This window comes from Mustela lutreola, chromosome 12 (genome assembly GCF_030435805.1).
Source record: "Mustela lutreola isolate mMusLut2 chromosome 12, mMusLut2.pri, whole genome shotgun sequence".
NCBI lineage: Eukaryota > Metazoa > Chordata > Mammalia > Carnivora > Mustelidae > Mustela > Mustela lutreola.
In genome coordinates this window covers 3,831,350-3,846,190 of record NC_081301.1, presented here as the reverse complement: position 1 = coordinate 3,846,190, position 14,841 = coordinate 3,831,350, and the positions used below count along the sequence as shown (strand labels likewise).

Sequence of the window (14,841 nt, the reverse complement as noted above, 5' to 3'; positions counted from 1 at the left end):
GTCTGGCATCATTCACGCTAGTTCCTCATCAACCGGTGTCTTCATCAGTGAAACACGGGCTGATGGCGGTCCCAGGTCCTCTCCCTTGTGGGGCTCTTGTGAGGGTGACCTGGAACCGTCCTGGGCACATGGGTGCAGCGTGGGAGGAAGGGGGCGTGGTGGCCAAGGGTCCCGGAGGGGCCTGGGGTGAGGCAGTGTTGTGCATCCTGACCGTGCCGCGGGCGCGTGAAGCCCTGCGTGTGATGACGTTGCGGAGAAATAGACACACACGTGACCACGAGGAAGTCTGAGATGCGTGCACTGAACCCCTCTGTTTCCTTTCTTACAATTGCTTGTGAAATCTACAATGATCTCGATAAAAATGTTAATTAAAAAAAACAAAGCACAAAATAAAAAACGGATTTAGCTGTGGCTTTGGCAGGGTGGAGGCAAAGTCAGCCAGGAGCACCTCCCGGGAGAAACAGCGGTGCAGCTGCAGGCAGGAGCTGAGGGCTCCGCGGACGGTCCCTGATGTCCCTGGGCTGTCAGACACAGGGGCCCGTTCAGGAAGCTTCGGGTGTGGAGGCGAAGGGAAGCACACTACTCCGGGCCGTCTGAGCACGCAGGCCCCACGGAGCAGAGAGGGACAGCTCTGGGGGGTGCACCAGGAGCTGGGGCTCCATACACAGTGCCACTGTGGGCTGTCCCTCGTGGGCTCGGTTTTGATTTCCAGCCTGTGACAGAAGCCCGGCCTCCAGCCCCCTCCCTCCCCCCAAACCAGACCGTCCCTGGTCCTTGGCCGCAGCCCATCCCGGAGGCCACTGTCTACTCCTCCAGCCCTCCGGGGCCGTGCGGGGGCCGGTGCCGGCGCCTTGCCCGCCCCCTGGGAGCGGCGGACCACTGGCATAGTAGAGATGGATTTTAATTTTATTTTAACAAAATCGCTGTCCCCACTGAAGAAGCATCAAGCGCCAAATAAGGCCCAGTTTTGAGCGGAATCACGTTGAACAGACCTCCGTGCTGTCATTGATTTTCCAGGAAGAAAAAAATTGCCTCTGGCTACTAAACCGAATTAGTAGTCACTGATGACCAATTATTTTAGCCCGCTGCGCACGGAGAGCCGTACTAAAATCCGGTTTGTCAGACCCAAGGCTCCCTTCTCAAACACCTTTCAACAAATGTGTACCTGAAGTCCCTCAGAAGGTTCCTGCAGTTTCCTCTCCTCCGCCAACTTCTCCAGCTCCACAAAGTTTTAATGAGCAGCGAAGATGAAGATGGGTTGCCATGAAAGGGGCCCCCCTAATCCACAGAGCGCTCTTTGGCAGAGAGGAGCCGAGCCGGCAAATCAGAGCTGTCAGCCCTCATCTCCCGCACGCACAAAGTGTCAGCCTAATGTTTGCAAATGATAATTTCCATTTCCCACCTCGTCCCTGGTGCCTTCATCCGAGATCAACCCCTGGTCTGGGGTATCAATCGCGAAGCGGCGAAGATGGGTCGGATTGAACTAATTTGAAGTTTCTTGCCGGCCTACCCCAAGTAGAGCTGATTTCATTTCATTTCATTCCCCATTTTCCGCTTTATTAGACTTAGTTTTGACATGGTTTTGTTGTGAGCGAAAGCGTCAGGGTGGTGAGGAACTTCTCCGAGAGGTTCCTGCCGGGTTATGGGCAGACAGTTGGTCACCGACGGGCACTGCTCAGACACGGTGGGACGGGCGCGCAGAAATCCTCGCAACTGCGGGCCAGGGCCCGAGGCCCCCGGGATGAGACCGCCCAGGTTCAGGACCCACTGGCCTTCTCTCTGTAGAGGAAGAGTCCTTCCCTGGACGGAAAACACAGCTTTACCACCCAGGCACAGAGCAGGACCAGCGGCGAGGCCACCAGGACAGGCCACTGGGCAGCGACCACTGGACGGCTCAGACCCTCTTTGGGGTTGCTGGACACGCAGCCCAACCGTGAAGCGCCTAGCTCTTCCGAGTCAGGGGAACCTGGGTGGGGATCCTGAGTGGGGTCCCCCTCTTCTGGCCCTACCTGCTCCATGTCCGTGAGCAAACCCTGGGCAAGCTGCTTGATTTATCTGAGCCTCAGTTTCCCTCCGTGAAAGCAGGAATGTTCTCCCTCACTGTCCGAGTCGTGAGGAATCGGTAGGACTGCAGCTGGAGTGCTCATGGCAGGCTGGATATAGTAAGTGCTCATTAAAACGGGAGGTATTTCCCACCTGCTGTTGGGCTCCCATGCTCATCAGGCCAGTGCAAGGCAGGGAGGCACGGGGCCAGCCTGATCGGATCCCCCATCTTTGCTCATGCCCACCGCTCTGTAAGGAGTCCCTCGCTTCACTCCCCCACCCCAACCTCCACCCTCTGCTCACCCGCAAAGAGCCATCAAAAGGCTCAGAGAGAACATTGCTCCACCCAAGTCCTGCTGTAGGAGACTCCCTGCCTGGGGGGCAGAGGGCTGCAGGCAGATCCGTCCACAAGCTCCCCACACAAACGTCACGCTCCCTGGCTGTGTGGTCTTGGGCAAGACCGTGACCTTCTCTGGACCTCGGATTTCCCGTCTTAATGAGAATATTAATGTTGTGAGACAGAGACCTGCATCAGGCTCCGCGCTCAGCGTGGGGTCTGCTGTCGCTCTTCCTCTGTTCATCTTCCCCCTGCTATCGCTCTCTCTCTCAAATAGATACATAAATAATTAAATTTAAAAAAAAAAAAAAAAAAAACCGTCTCCAGGGCCATGGCCCTCAGGATTGAGGAAGCAGGCAGGATGTGTGCACTGTGACGATCATGGTTATTGTTGCTATACAGACTGTAGACAGCTCGTTCCCGTTAGCAGGAGCCTGTTCACGTTCCTGGCGGGTAGGACGGGTGAGCGGACGGATGAGATCGTGGACACAGGGCTGATCTCATTCAGAGGAAGGGTAGCCCTTCCTCCCCTGGAATGGCCTGGGTCCTCAAATCCTATGCTGCCACCCCCCTCCTGGTCTAATTCACTCCACCACCAAAGCAACCGTTGGGAAGCGTGGCCATCGCCGTGCATCAGCCTCTCTCCTCTTGCTCTGAAACCATCTGTAGCTCCCTAGCACCCTCACCAACCCCTTTCTCTCTTACAACTCCTGCCTTGGCCATTTTCTCCACAATCTGTCTTCTTGTTTTTTTCTCTTAAAACAACTTTATTGGGATATAATTTTTAGACATGGAAATGGTTCATGTATAACTTGATGAGTTTTGACAAATTTATCCAACTTGGAGCTGGGGGTGCCTGGTGGGTTCAGCCGGTGGAGCATCTAACTCCTTGATCTCAGGGTTGTGAATTCGAGCCCCACATTGGGCGTAAAGATAACTTTAAAAAACTTTAGATACCGGAGTAGTCAATGAAAATACAGCACATTTCCATGACACCCCAAAGTCCCCAGAAGCCCTCTACGGACAGTCCTCTCCCTGCCTCCAAGAGGACCCCCGCCAGGACCAAGCTCCCCAGCTCCGGAGTGGACCTGGTCCCAGGCCTCCTGCCTTCCTGACACCCCTTCCCCAGATGCTTGTGCCTGGCCAGCCCTCTGCCCCTCTCTGCTCTTTGAAGAGCTTCCGAACAGCCCCCACACCTACATCCCAGTCCCTGTGCTCTGGGGACCTCTCCGATATCACATGGAAGCACACACTTTTACAAGCCCTAATCACTTTCAAATAGTTTTAAAGATTCATAGGGAATGAGCCTGAGAATCCCAGATTCCCCTGGCTGGGTGGGCTCTCAGAGACCCCCACCCTCCAGCCAGAGGCCTCCTAGACTAAACATCCTCAGGGAGGGGCTGCTGCCATGGGCCACCTGTCCTGGCCGGGCCCTCTGCTCTGGGCGGACTGCCATCGCTGCCCCTTTTGGGATCCAGGAGCCACTCCGACATGCTGGCTCTAATTACCGAGCTCCCCCGTGCCAGGGGAGAGAGGGACCTAAATGCCCAAGGGCTTGCCTTCGGTACCTGCACCCTTTCTGCAGACAGAAGGGCTACCCTGTCCCCGTCTCTAGGTTCCCCAAGGAATAGTGAATTTCTTCCAAAGACCGCCTCTTAGGCGTTGCAGTGGAGGAGGAAAGCTGTCCTCGGAAAAGAGTTGGTTCTTAGAGGGAAAGGAAGTGGGATCCCAGAGCCACAAAGACGATCTACCAGGTGCAGGCTGGCTGTCCAGGCCAGGAGGTGCACAGAGAACCGTCCGGCCTTAACCCCTGTTCCATGGAGCTTAGAGCTGCTGGGACAGGTGGGCACTGAACGGGTTGCTGTAAAAAATGTCCAAAAGACCTTTCCGGGTGCAAAGTGCAGGGACAGCAACATCTCCTGCAGAGCTCCGGGAGGTCTCAGGAGGGACGGGACGGTGCAGCGAGATGGGGTGGGGATGAAACGGGGGATCCTAGGGTGTGCTGGTCTGGGAGGAGGCGGGATGCGATCCTGGAGATAGCACAGAGCCCTTGGAAATTGTGCCCCACGCCCCAAGGGCAAGAGAAGATACCAGCGGGTGTTGAGAGAGATAGGATCAGATGTGCATTGTTTAGAAAGCCCCTGCACCTGCGTGGACCAAGGCTGGGCACTGCTCTGGGGCCTGGGGAGAGAGCGCCTTGGGGATTGGGGGGGTCCTGTCTGAGAGTAGCCAGGCCCCTGGGGTCTGGCCTCTGTCTGCAGGAGGCTCTCTGGCAGACTCCAGTCTCCTGTAAATCAATGGGCATTCTCGTGGCTGTAGCCCGAGGGCAGGAAGGAGTCCAGGCTTTGCTGGTGGAATGTGCTGTGTGACCCTGGACCAGCCATTTGACCTCTCTGGACTTTGGCTTCCCCACTCCCACGTTTCCCAGCTCATTTAGTGAGGATAAATAATTAAGACCTTCTGTGTGCCCCCCTCCAGCTTCTCAAAGGTAAGCTGCAGATAGGGTAGCCGTAATTGTGACCTCCGCCTGTGGCAAAAATCTTTCATTTGGGGGCAGGAGAAAAATGCCTATTTTTTAAATTATTATTATAAAGAATCACATTTACTTCAAAAGAAAAACAGCTGAATGTATTTAAGGTAGCAGCAAGAAGCAACTGCAGAAGAAAACAAGGAAGTGTCTCCTAAGGGTGCATCCTCGAAGGTCCTAGAACCTGGAGAAATGCTAATAAAACTCCCGACAGCAACCCCCCAGGGCTGGGCTCTTGCCGGGTGCCTCCCCAGCCGCGAAGGCCTGGCCACCCTGGGCTGCTCGTGGGGGGCTGCTGTGAGTTCTGGTCTGATGTTCTCGGGGCGGGGACTGGGGGCCTTGGATCCGTCACCCGCATTACGGTCCCAGCCGCTCACACAACCTGTCAGACTTGGAACTCCCTCCCTCCCTCCGTCCGTCCGTCCGTCCGTCCTTGTTTTTTGTTTTATTCATTGCATAACCAGGAAGCAGACCTGTGCCTGCCTCAGCCCCGGAGCCGTCATCGGCCGACCTCCTTCCAGACTTTTCTCCAGTCACCCACATCTGCGTGGATGCAGCTCTGTCGCCCCGGACTTGTGTTTTCACACTTGACGGAGGTCTCTGAGACCTTTCTGGGTCATTACACATACGGCCGCTCCATGCTTTTTGGCAGCTCTAGACTTGAAAAATTTAATTACCAGACAAGGCTCCCTTCCTCTCTCCCCACATCCCGGGGCCCCATAGTCTCTGTCTACCACGCTGCACGGCAGGAATTTTTATGATAATTTCCCATAAAGGAGGAAGGAAGCTCTTCCAGCCTTTCCTCTAACATGCTTGATTGAATTTTAAAATAATACTGTACTGCGAAATAATTCCTAGACTCACAGGAAGGGGTAGAGACGGACGGAGACATCCCGTACCCTTCACGCAGCTCCTCCCGTGATAAAATCTCGCACAACCATGTGCAACGTCAAAACTAAACACGCGGCGTTGGTACAACACAGGGACCGTCGCTTTTATAGCGCTCGGGGGTGTGTGTGTGCGCACGCATGCCATCCGAGTAGCACAGTCAAGACACAGAACTGTTCCATCACCTCAAAGATCTCCCTCATGCTACCCCTCAGGGACTGCCCTCCCCCGCCAACCCCTCACCCCTGGAAAGTTCCAGCGTGTGATGTGCGTGACATCACCATGTAGGTGACCTTCTGAGATTGTCCATTTCCACTTGGCACCATGGCCTTGAGATCTACCCAAGCAGCTTGTTGTAAAACCTGATGCTTTCCTCTGCTGAGTGCTGTTCCACAGTGTGGACGGACCCTGGCTTCTTTTGCCATTCGTCCGCTGGAGGATACCTTGGCTGTGCCCAGTTTGGGGATATGACAAAAAAGCTGCTAGAAACATCCGTGTACAGGTTTTCTTGTACATAAGCTCTTCTCTGAAATAAATGCGGAGGGGTACAGGTGCTGGGCTGTACGTGTATATCCAGGGTGGGTTGTTTTTTTTTTTTTTAAGATTTCATCTTTAAGTCATCTCTACACCCAACGTGGGGCTCGAACTCACGATCCCAAGATCGAGTCACAGGCTCCACCCACTGAGCCAGCCCAGCGCTGCTGTATGTTTAGATTCTTAAGACGCTGCCAAGCTGTTTTCCAGAGTGGCTGTGTGACTTCTCATTCCGTCCAGCAACGCTGCAAGGCTTGGCTTCTCTGCATCCTGGCCCGCATTTGCTCCTGCTCGTTTCTACACAATACGTGTGTCGTGGACTGTCATCGGGTCTGGATTTGTGCGTCTCTGACGGCGAGGCTGTGGACGATGTTCTCCTGGCCTTACCGGTACGACCTCCGATGAAACTTTGTATCTTTCTAACCGGTTTGCTTCCACATGGAGTCTGAGAGCTCTCCATGCGTTCCAGAGAGAAGCGCTTGGCCAGACGTGTGGTTGGCAGGGACCTCCTCCTGGTCTAGGGAGCTGGTCTTCCCGTCTTCTTCAGAGGATTTTCCACAGAGCAAAAGGCCTTCATCTCGAGGAAGTCTGATTCATCACTTTGTGGTTTCTCTTACGGATCTTGCTTTTGGTGCCAAATCCAGGAAGTCAGCACCAAGCCTGGCCTGAGCTCCTGAAAACCTGTACACGGATGTTTCTAGCAGCTTTATTTGTCATATCCCCAAACTGGGCACAGCCAAGATATCCTCCAGCGGCCTGAGCTCCTGAGCTTCTCCTGCGTTTTTTTTTTTTTTTCGGAAAATTTAATTGGTTTATCTTCATATGGAAATCCATGATCCATTTTGAGGTCATTCTTGTGGAGGGTATGAGCCCTCGGTCGAGAGCTGTTTTGTGGGTTTTTGCCTACAACTTCCAGTCATTTCTGTGCCATCGGTTGAAAAGACTGTCCTTCGTCCATCGAGCAGCACTGTCCATCAACTTACGGTCTTTATTATACCTTCTACGTAGCCTAGTGTCCTACATCCTGAATTATGAAAAAGTGCATCTCCCAGAATTTTGCCTGATCTTTCTTTCTCTGACTCCCCTTCCCTCTTCTTCAACGACATGAACTGTTCCTGCCCCGGGGGTGTTGGCGTGCAGTGGCCCAGGCTGGTGGCAAACCAGTGACCTGGAATCCCTGTTGTGAGCGGCCACCTGGCGGGGGCGGCCGAGGACAGGCGATCAGGCAGGCCTTCTGGGGAGGCGACCCCACGGCTGAGACCAGCAGAAGGCGAGGGTGAGCCAGGTGGCGGTGGAGGCAAGAGCCCTGAAGGTCCCTGGCCCGGAGTCTAGGCTTAGGGTTAAACAGGGAAGGGTGATGTGATCTGATTTGTGTCCTGACAAGCCTCCCTGTCTTTCTACCCAAGTGGACGAGCCAGAGCAGAAATGGGCAGCACCTGCCGGATCTCCCTCAGCCAGGCACGCTGGGGCTGCTGTGACCGCCAAGGTTTCTCAGCTGTTCTCCCGTCCAAGCCCCTTCTCCATCCCACCCCTCAAAACGTCTCCAGGTAATAACCACTGGCCAGAGCAGGACCCAAAGCCGGCCAGCCCAGGCTGCGGGAGGGCCTCGAAGGGAGGCTCCTGGTGATGTATGCAGTGGGGGCTGCTGGCAAGACAGCTCTTCTGTTGTGAACGGCCTCTGGGGGTGGATACTGTGAGGTTACGCATCTCATGTCATTAGAAAGCGTGGCCATAAATTAGGCTGCTCAGAAGCATGGGGCGTGTGATAATTAAGCAATAAAAGTCACCGCAGGGGTAAAGGAACCGGAAAACAAAGAGCCACTGTTTGTAGCTGCTCGGCAGGCTGCTCTGTAAAGAGACCTGTGAGCTCGAGAGGCTTTTCAGAGACGCGGAGCCGCTGCTCAAGCAGAGCCCTCGCTCAGCCCGGTCCCCGCCCAGGGAGGTCTGCACAGTAGTCAGACTACACCGGAACGCACGGGGCGCAGGTGGATGTTCAGGGTCCCATCTGACTCTGTGTCCATCTCTGCGGCCACGAAATCCAAAACCTGGAGGGGCCCCGCAGGGAGCGGAGCTGGCCGGGGCAAGAGGCAGCAGGGAAGGGAGAGGCGTGGGGCGCCCTGACAGTGACCCTCGGCGCCGGCCGGTAGCTGCTGCCCACAGACTGCCCGGTCAGCACCTGCAGGTTTTCAAGACAGTCTGGGAAGCTGGGGTTTTAATGTAAAATTTCCCGACTTTTAACTGTTAATAACTATGATGGCAGTGTCAAGGTATTTAAGGTTGCTGTCTTGAACGCAAAGCCAGAGGGGCGCCTGGTGGCTCAGTCAGTTAAGCATCGGACTCTTGGTTTCAGTTCGGGTCTTGATCTCAGGGTTACTAGATGGAAGCCAGTGTTGGGCTCTGCACTGGATGTGGAGCCCACTTAAAATTCTCTCTCTCCCTCTCCCTCTGCCCCTTCCCCTCATAAAAAACAAACAAACGAACAAGCAAAAAAACAGAAACAAAAACAAAAAACGCAAAGCTAGAGAGGCTGGAAGTTTGCCTCAAGATCCTGGTGGCGGGGAGGGGGTGCCGCGTCTTCTTAACGCTGCCATTTCTGCCTTCCCTGGTCTGTAAGATAAGGTCAGCGGGGAAGACCAGAGCGTTTCCTGGGACGCCTGCATTTCCAGAAGTGCAATGAGAGAAGCTGCGGTCCCTCCTCCAGACACCTGCTCAGAGGTTGACGTCCACAACTCTTGGGACTTCCGGAGCTAAGACCCCCGGGGCTAAGGCTTAAGCCTCAAAGCGTGGGTCCCGGGCCACAACACCTGTGGCCACTCCAGACCCACCAAACGAGAACGTGCCTGTAACGAGATCCCCCGGGGACGGGGACCCACGCACACGTGCCAGGTTGCAGAACACTGTTCTGTGTTTCCTTGGGCTGTGGAAGACTGATTTCTAGTCTTGGGACCTGCTCTAGACGCCCTCCAAAGGAGGGAGGGCTGTTTCTAAGTGTGTCCCTGGGGTGGGCCGCGGGACCCCTGTGTGTCAGCTCCCTATGAGGACACTTGTCTCTGGATACAGGGTCTACCCCCAGGAAGCATTTGCATAGTTCTTAATCCCATCTCGAGATCCTTCAGTGGACTACCTCTGCAAAAGCCCTTTTTCCAAATAAAGTCATATTCACAGGTCTAGGGAGAAGGTTGGAAACACCACTTGGAGGACCACCCTTCAGCCCGCATACCCTGGATCAGAACTACATTTGCTAAAAATGCGATTTCCTGGGTCCCCCTCCCACTTCCTAGCTCAGAACTTCTGGGGGTTGGGCCCAGGTGGTTCTTTTTTTTTTTTTTTTAAGATTTTTATTTATTTATTTGACAGACAGAGATCACAGGTAGGCAGAGAGGCAGGCGGAGAGAGAGCGGGGAAGCAGGCTCCCCGCTGCGCAGAGAGCCCAATGCGGGGCTCCATCCCAGGAACCTGGAATCATAATCTGAGCCGAAAGTAGAGGCTTTAACCCACTGAGCTACCCAGGTGCCCCAGGCCCAGGTGATTCTTATGCACCAGAAAAATCTGAGACTCTCTGGCTAGGGAAATGAAGAAATGATCAGCTCAGATGTGAGAGGCAGAAGCTAGCTAGGACTGTTCACCAACAAAAGGAAGGTCCGAAAGACATGGGAGGGAAAGCAATGAGCCTGATTCACTGTTTCTTCTTCTCTTTCCCTTTTTGCTTAGGATGAACAATGTCAAACATGCACGAAGGTATGAGCCGACACTATAATATACGCCCGCGATCAACCCCCAACACCCAGTTTCAACCATTATCGGTACACACCGCCACCCGTTCCCACTTTACCTGACTATGATGTATTTATTGTTTGTGGAAGCTCCTTTTTAAAGCAAATTGTCGGGCGCCTGGGTGGCTCAGTGGGTTAAGCCGCTGCCTTCGGCTCAGGTCATGATCTCAGGGTCCTGGGATCGAGTCCCGCATCGGGCTCTCTGCTCAGCAGGGAGCCTGCTTCCTCCTCTCTCTCTCTGCCTGCTTGTGATCTCTCTCTGTCAAATAAATAAATAAATCTTAAAAAAAAAAAAATAAAGCAAATTGTCAACAACCAATTACTCCACCCACAAGCCCTTCTGTATTCTCCCACAGAAACACTTGAATAGCTTCCAAACCTCGGTTAACGCTCACTTGGCCCACCCCTTCCCACGGATGGTTTGCTTGACTCGGGGTCCGAACGAGGCCCACGGACGTCACCTGCTGGGTGCATTTCCCAGGTCACTGTCATCCAGCTCCCTTTCTCCTCCTCCCTCCGTGCGGTCCAGTGTTTGCTGATGTCACTCATCCTGCAGTGCGTCCCACACTCGGGCCTGGGCACCGGCATCCTCGCGGGGGTGCATAGCACACCCCAGGCCCCGAGCCCCTTGCGAGCCGTGGCAAGCAGGCCGACCGCGGTGTGTGTCTGATGCGGTGGCCCGGCCACAGGCGGCTGCCGAACCCTCGTCACGTGGCTGGTGCCACCGAGGAGCTGAATTTAGCTTCTTATTTAATTTCAACTAAGTAAAATTCAAAATTTCAAAACTAAATCTTTCGAACACCCCGTGAGTATTTAAAGAAGGGCTCTATGGTGCTGTGACAATATCTCGGCTGGACTAGATCGATAACATACTATCAGTAAGGAGAGGGATAAAATACATCAGTAAAACCGATTCCGCCCGTTCCTTTTTCACGTTGCCCCCGGAAAAGCCCTCGTTACGTGGCGACTCGCGTTGTGTTTCGAGAAGTCTCATGACCGCCGGGGTACTTTGGTTTCTTTTCCCAAAGCACACTGGGTGGGCGGTCCCGCGTGCCTCCCCCTGTATCACTTCGGGCACAGACGGCTGCTTGTCCCTTTCAGAAACGGTAAGATTGATCACGTGGGGAAATTGTACGGTGTGTCTGTCTTTGAGCACAACAGAGAAAGGGGGCATTTGCTTCAGCTGCCGTAGCCTGCCCCACGTAGGGTATGGTCTCCGGCCAGCTCGGCCCCGAACGGCGCTGGCAGCCGCTGGCGATGATTGTCTCCGTCCGTCCTTTCGCTGGGAGCGGCTCCCCGGCGAGTCCCCTCTCTTCGGCTCCATCATTCCCTCCTGCAACCGTGAGCTCCGGTTCTTCTGGGAAGAACTTGTCCTCATCACCTGTCACCCGTGCGGCAACTCGGGGCAGGTCTCACGTGCCACCCACCAATCCTCTGGGAGAGGACACCGCTGCGAAGGGGCGGGGCATCCGAAATGGGGCGCGCAGGCCAAGTGCTCTCCCAGGCTGGAGACCCTTGTCAAGGAGAATCAGAGTCTGAAACTGGAGGCGGTGATGATTGCATGCAGCTCCCCCCCCTGCACAAGGAGAAAGAGACTCAACATGGGGGAGGCGGCGGGGGGGGGCTTACCGCCCGGGAGCGGGGGTGGGGGTCAGGGAAGGACACAGACAGGGCAAAGCGATGCTCGCTGAGCTGATCCGATGGGATTCTTGGTAAAGGCAGGCCAAGGTGATCAGACACTGAAACCAAGGGGGGTGTGGGGCGGGGTGGGGCTGACTTCACCGATTCTTTATGAAGACGGGCTTCACCGATCAAGGACCAAGCCCAAAGGCTCCAAGGAGGCCGTCTGAAGGCCACTCGCGGGGACGGTCTCTGTCGCCGCCTCCCAGCCCCGCCCTGAAGGTGGGGGTCTTCCTTGGTGGAGAGAATGCGGAGCCTTCCAAGACAGCCTCTCTGCCCTTCTCCCCGCAGGCCCTCCACACCTTTCTTCGACCTGCTACAGCATCGCTACCAGCAGCTTTGGGTGCAGGAACAGAAGGCCACCCAGAAAGCCATTAAACTGGAGAAAAAGCACAAGGTAAAAGCACCCCCCCACTCCAGAGTGGCCCCCGTTTGGGATGGGAGTGGGGGGAGGGGCTGGCCTGGCAAAGCTTTGACACTGAGATTTGGGCACATTTGTCACAAACGTAGGGGGGTGGGGGGCCGGGGTCAAGCTGCGAGGTGCTGTGCTAAAAGGGTCTTGGTGATGATCACACCCAACCCCTACTCAAGCCCGGACAAGGAAGATTCTGGCCACGGCCCTATGTGCCTCTGATGCGGGCCAGAACCCCGTGTCCCGACTCCTCTCCGGGCCTCCGCCCACCAACCTTCCAGGGCTCCGCACATCCAGAAGTCTGATTTTCAACCAACCCGGCCCGGCCGAGACAGCGGGGCGCCCTGGACTGAAGAAAAGGCTAGGAAGGCAGGATGCGTAGAGAACACATTTCGCTGGACTTCAGGAAAACATTTTGTTCCACAGTGACGACAGGCCACACGCTAAATCCATCGTGTGCGTCACACGCATGGTGTCCCTTAGGTTTGGCCGAAGCCCCCGTGGTGGCCATCGTCCCTGGGCATGGAAACTGAGCCTCAGCACGGCAGTTACCGCACAGGGACGCCGAAGCTGTGGACAGAACCGTATCCCCACGCTGCCAGGTGCTAACGGTGCGAGCGGCAGCCGATCCCGACCGATGAACGCGTGGTGCCACAGGGATTTCACTAGAAGCACGAGGCGCACGTGTCTGGTTGGTGCCACAATCCAGCCGGGGCCCTCCCGACGCCGTGCTCCAGGCAGGGAGCTGGGCTGAGCGCGCACCCGTGTTCCCGCGTTCCGTCTCCTGAGCACCCCATGAGGCTGGGAACTCTCCGGGTCGTCTCGGTTGGTCCATTTTCCTGTGGGCAAACGTAGGCTCGCAGGGATTAAGCGACTGGCCAAAGGCATCAGAGCCGGGCCTGGACTCCCCTGTGTGTGCGGCCCCAGAGTCTCGGCTCTCCAGGAGGGCGAGGTCCCACTCTGCTAATCGTGGGAAAGACAGAGATGCTCTAGAGCCAAAGTGAGGAGTGGAAGAGTCTGAGCAGGGATCCTGGCGCCTTCAGGACAGGCCAGGAGCGACACTGCAGGGCAGAGGGCGCCAGGCTCCCCGGGCCCCTGGCCGGCCACCATGACCCCTCCCGCTGTCCTTGGCGGTAGTGGAGCACACGACACCGACTCCTGAAACAGCAGAGTGTTGCAATAACATTTTAATAAGCAGCCCCTGACTAGTTTACTCGTTAATGGCTCAAGAAAGAGTCAACTTACTATGGTAATGAGCAGTTTCGAAGGAAGCCCCGCCGTTACAAGCCGCCTTCGAGCTCCAATTCCGTCGCGCGTTTTAATTAGCCGCCATTTCCTGGCGACTCAGAGTGTCGCAAATCCATGGAAAACCGAGCTCCCAAGGACGCTAGAGACCGCCATGACCAGTGCCCCTCCCCATTAGGCAGAGCACCCCACTAATGGGAGTGGCTCTGCCCCAGCCCTGGCTGGGAACTGGGGCCCGCTCTGGGGCTGTGACGGCCTCAGTTCCCTCATGGGCGAAAGAAAGGCTCAGATCAGCTGAGGGCCCACTGTGCCGTGCCCAGCGCATAGCAGGCGCTCAGGAAACACTTGTGGAACCAACCCCAGGGTTCTCTTCCTGTTCCAAGGTTCTCTGTGGCTGTACATGGTCTAACAGCAAGGAACACCCAGACCCACACACACGGGCTGGGGCCTGGGGTTGACAGGATGGTTGATCTTGTGAGGCCAAATTGCCACCATCCGCAGGGAAGCCTGTCTCTCCAGCAGCAAGGGATGTCCTGGGGTTTGGATGGTGGTGCCCCCCCCCCCCATGAAAGTCGCAGCTACAGCTTCCACGCAGTGAGTCTTTATCTCGGGTCCCTTGGCTCAACGCGGAACTCAGCAAATCCTACGGTGACCAACCTTGTCCGTCAGGCATCAGCGATCCATTTCCAGCAGGGAGATCCATTTCCACTTAGGAAGGGGGAACGGGGTGCCTGCATCCCCCCACCCCCGTTCTGAAGGCAGGCTTGGTCACTCTCGGCGGGCTAGCATCTCAGGTTTGCAGATAGTTGCAAAACTGTTCTAGGAGGCAGAGAAGACGGCTGATCCGAAGGGCTTCTGCGGTATCCACAGGCGCATTCAGTGAAGTTAATGGAAATGACTGACAAAATCGGCCGATAAAAGGGGTTCGATCTTCAGCTACTTTCGGGTCAGTTCTATTGCGGTGGAACCGAGGGCAGGTGCAGATTCCGCAGACCCCGAGCTATACCTTGGAGGGCCTGCGGAAGGGGAGTGGGACACGCAGGCTTCCAGCGATGGAATGAGTATGTCCCGGGGATAAGAGGTACCGGCCAGGGGGTAGAGTCAGTGGTGCAGTACGAGGGTCGTACGGTGACAGACGACAGCCACGCTGCCGAGCCCAGCAAATGCACAGACTTGTCAAATCGCTACATTGTCCACTCAAAACGAATGTAACATTCAGTGTCGGCTGCCCTTCCGTGAAAGAAAAAAAGGAAAGAAAAGAGAACACAACAAAACACGTGACTGTTACAGATTTTGGAGAGACAGAGCGCACGAATAGGGCCCCTCCAGGACCGTAGTCAGGACCGTGTGCCACGAGGATCCCCAAAGCTCAAGTTGCATCAGATTCCAGGAAATTTGCCCC

The 14,841-nt window shown here is 55.6% G+C and overlaps 1 protein-coding gene across 1 annotated transcript in view; it reads left to right on the top strand.

The window, feature by feature from the left end:
* Positions 1 to 14,841, top strand: part of CFAP77 (cilia and flagella associated protein 77) — a 123,162-nt gene that overhangs the window by 84,955 nt on the left and 23,366 nt on the right. The window contains exon 4 of the mRNA XM_059142812.1: positions 12,074 to 12,179. Within this exon, the coding sequence (XP_058998795.1) occupies positions 12,074 to 12,179 (106 nt within the window). The remainder of the gene's footprint in view (positions 1 to 12,073; positions 12,180 to 14,841) is intronic.